At 35.1% G+C, this 957-nt stretch overlaps 1 protein-coding gene across 1 annotated transcript; it reads left to right on the forward strand.

Moving 5' to 3' along the window:
• Positions 1 to 6: 6 nt before the first annotated feature.
• On the forward strand, positions 7 to 877 carry LOC105461992 (aminopeptidase M1-like). Its single transcript, XM_011708513.1, has 2 exons — positions 7 to 310; positions 635 to 877. The coding sequence occupies exons 1-2, from the start codon at positions 59 to 61 to the stop codon at positions 875 to 877; spliced, it is 495 nt and encodes a 164-aa protein (XP_011706815.1). The 5' UTR covers positions 7 to 58.
• Positions 878 to 957: the final 80 nt, after the last annotated feature.

The raw sequence follows: 957 nt of genomic DNA on the forward strand, positions 1-957 counted from the left end.
TCGTGCAGCTCTCGAGCTGCTTGAGAACAAGTTCGGTCAAACTTACGCACTTTCTAAAATGGACATGGTAGCCATACCTGACTTCGCAGCCGGTGCCATGGAAAATTGGGGATTGGTGACATATCGCGAAAGTCGAATGCTGTACGATGAGATGGAATCATCGGTGGTAGCGCAGCAGGACGTGACTTCCGTGATTGTTCACGAGCTTACGCACATGTGGTTCGGGAATTTGGTAACACCAGAATGGTGGAGCTGCCTTTGGCTTAGCGAAGCGTTCGCCAGATACTTTCAATACTTCGCTACTGCGGAGGTAAAAGCACTATTCAGGATTTTTATTGTTTCACAACCAGATATAAGCTGCAATATAATTTTAAAAAGTTTATATTTATTATAAACATTAAGTTATCTCAGTGTAACTTTTTCTTACCATTTTAATTTTGGACGATCCGTATGAGCGCATATTATATTGATATTCTACGAAAAAAATGATTGATTTAGCTTGATGTTTATAGCAATATTTAAGAAATGTAAAAAAATTTATTTTTAGAAAATTTTTCAACATTTTTTACATCTTTTGCAAAAGTAGCATTATTAAATCTTGCTTTTGTATTTTAACACTTTTGTTTTGTTATAGCTCAAACCGACATGGAGCATGAATGAACAATTCGTGGTGGAACAACATCAATCTGCATTAATTGTGGACAGTGTTGAATCTTCTCTTCCGATGACTCGGGTGGTTTCCAGTAAATCGCAAATCGCAGAAGCAGGAGATACTATTACCTATAACAAAGGAGGCAGTATTATCCGCATGATGAACCTCATATTCGGAACTGAAATTTTTAATAACGCATTACGTAGCTACATAGAAAACAAGTAAATATTACAGTAATTAATTGTATTTTAATAAAAAATATTTAATTAAATTTTTAAAAGAATCGATTTTAAGACATACAGATC

This window comes from Wasmannia auropunctata, unplaced genomic scaffold (assembly GCF_000956235.1).
Source record: "Wasmannia auropunctata unplaced genomic scaffold, wasmannia.A_1.0 LD273429.1, whole genome shotgun sequence".
NCBI classification, from domain to species: domain Eukaryota; kingdom Metazoa; phylum Arthropoda; class Insecta; order Hymenoptera; family Formicidae; genus Wasmannia; species Wasmannia auropunctata.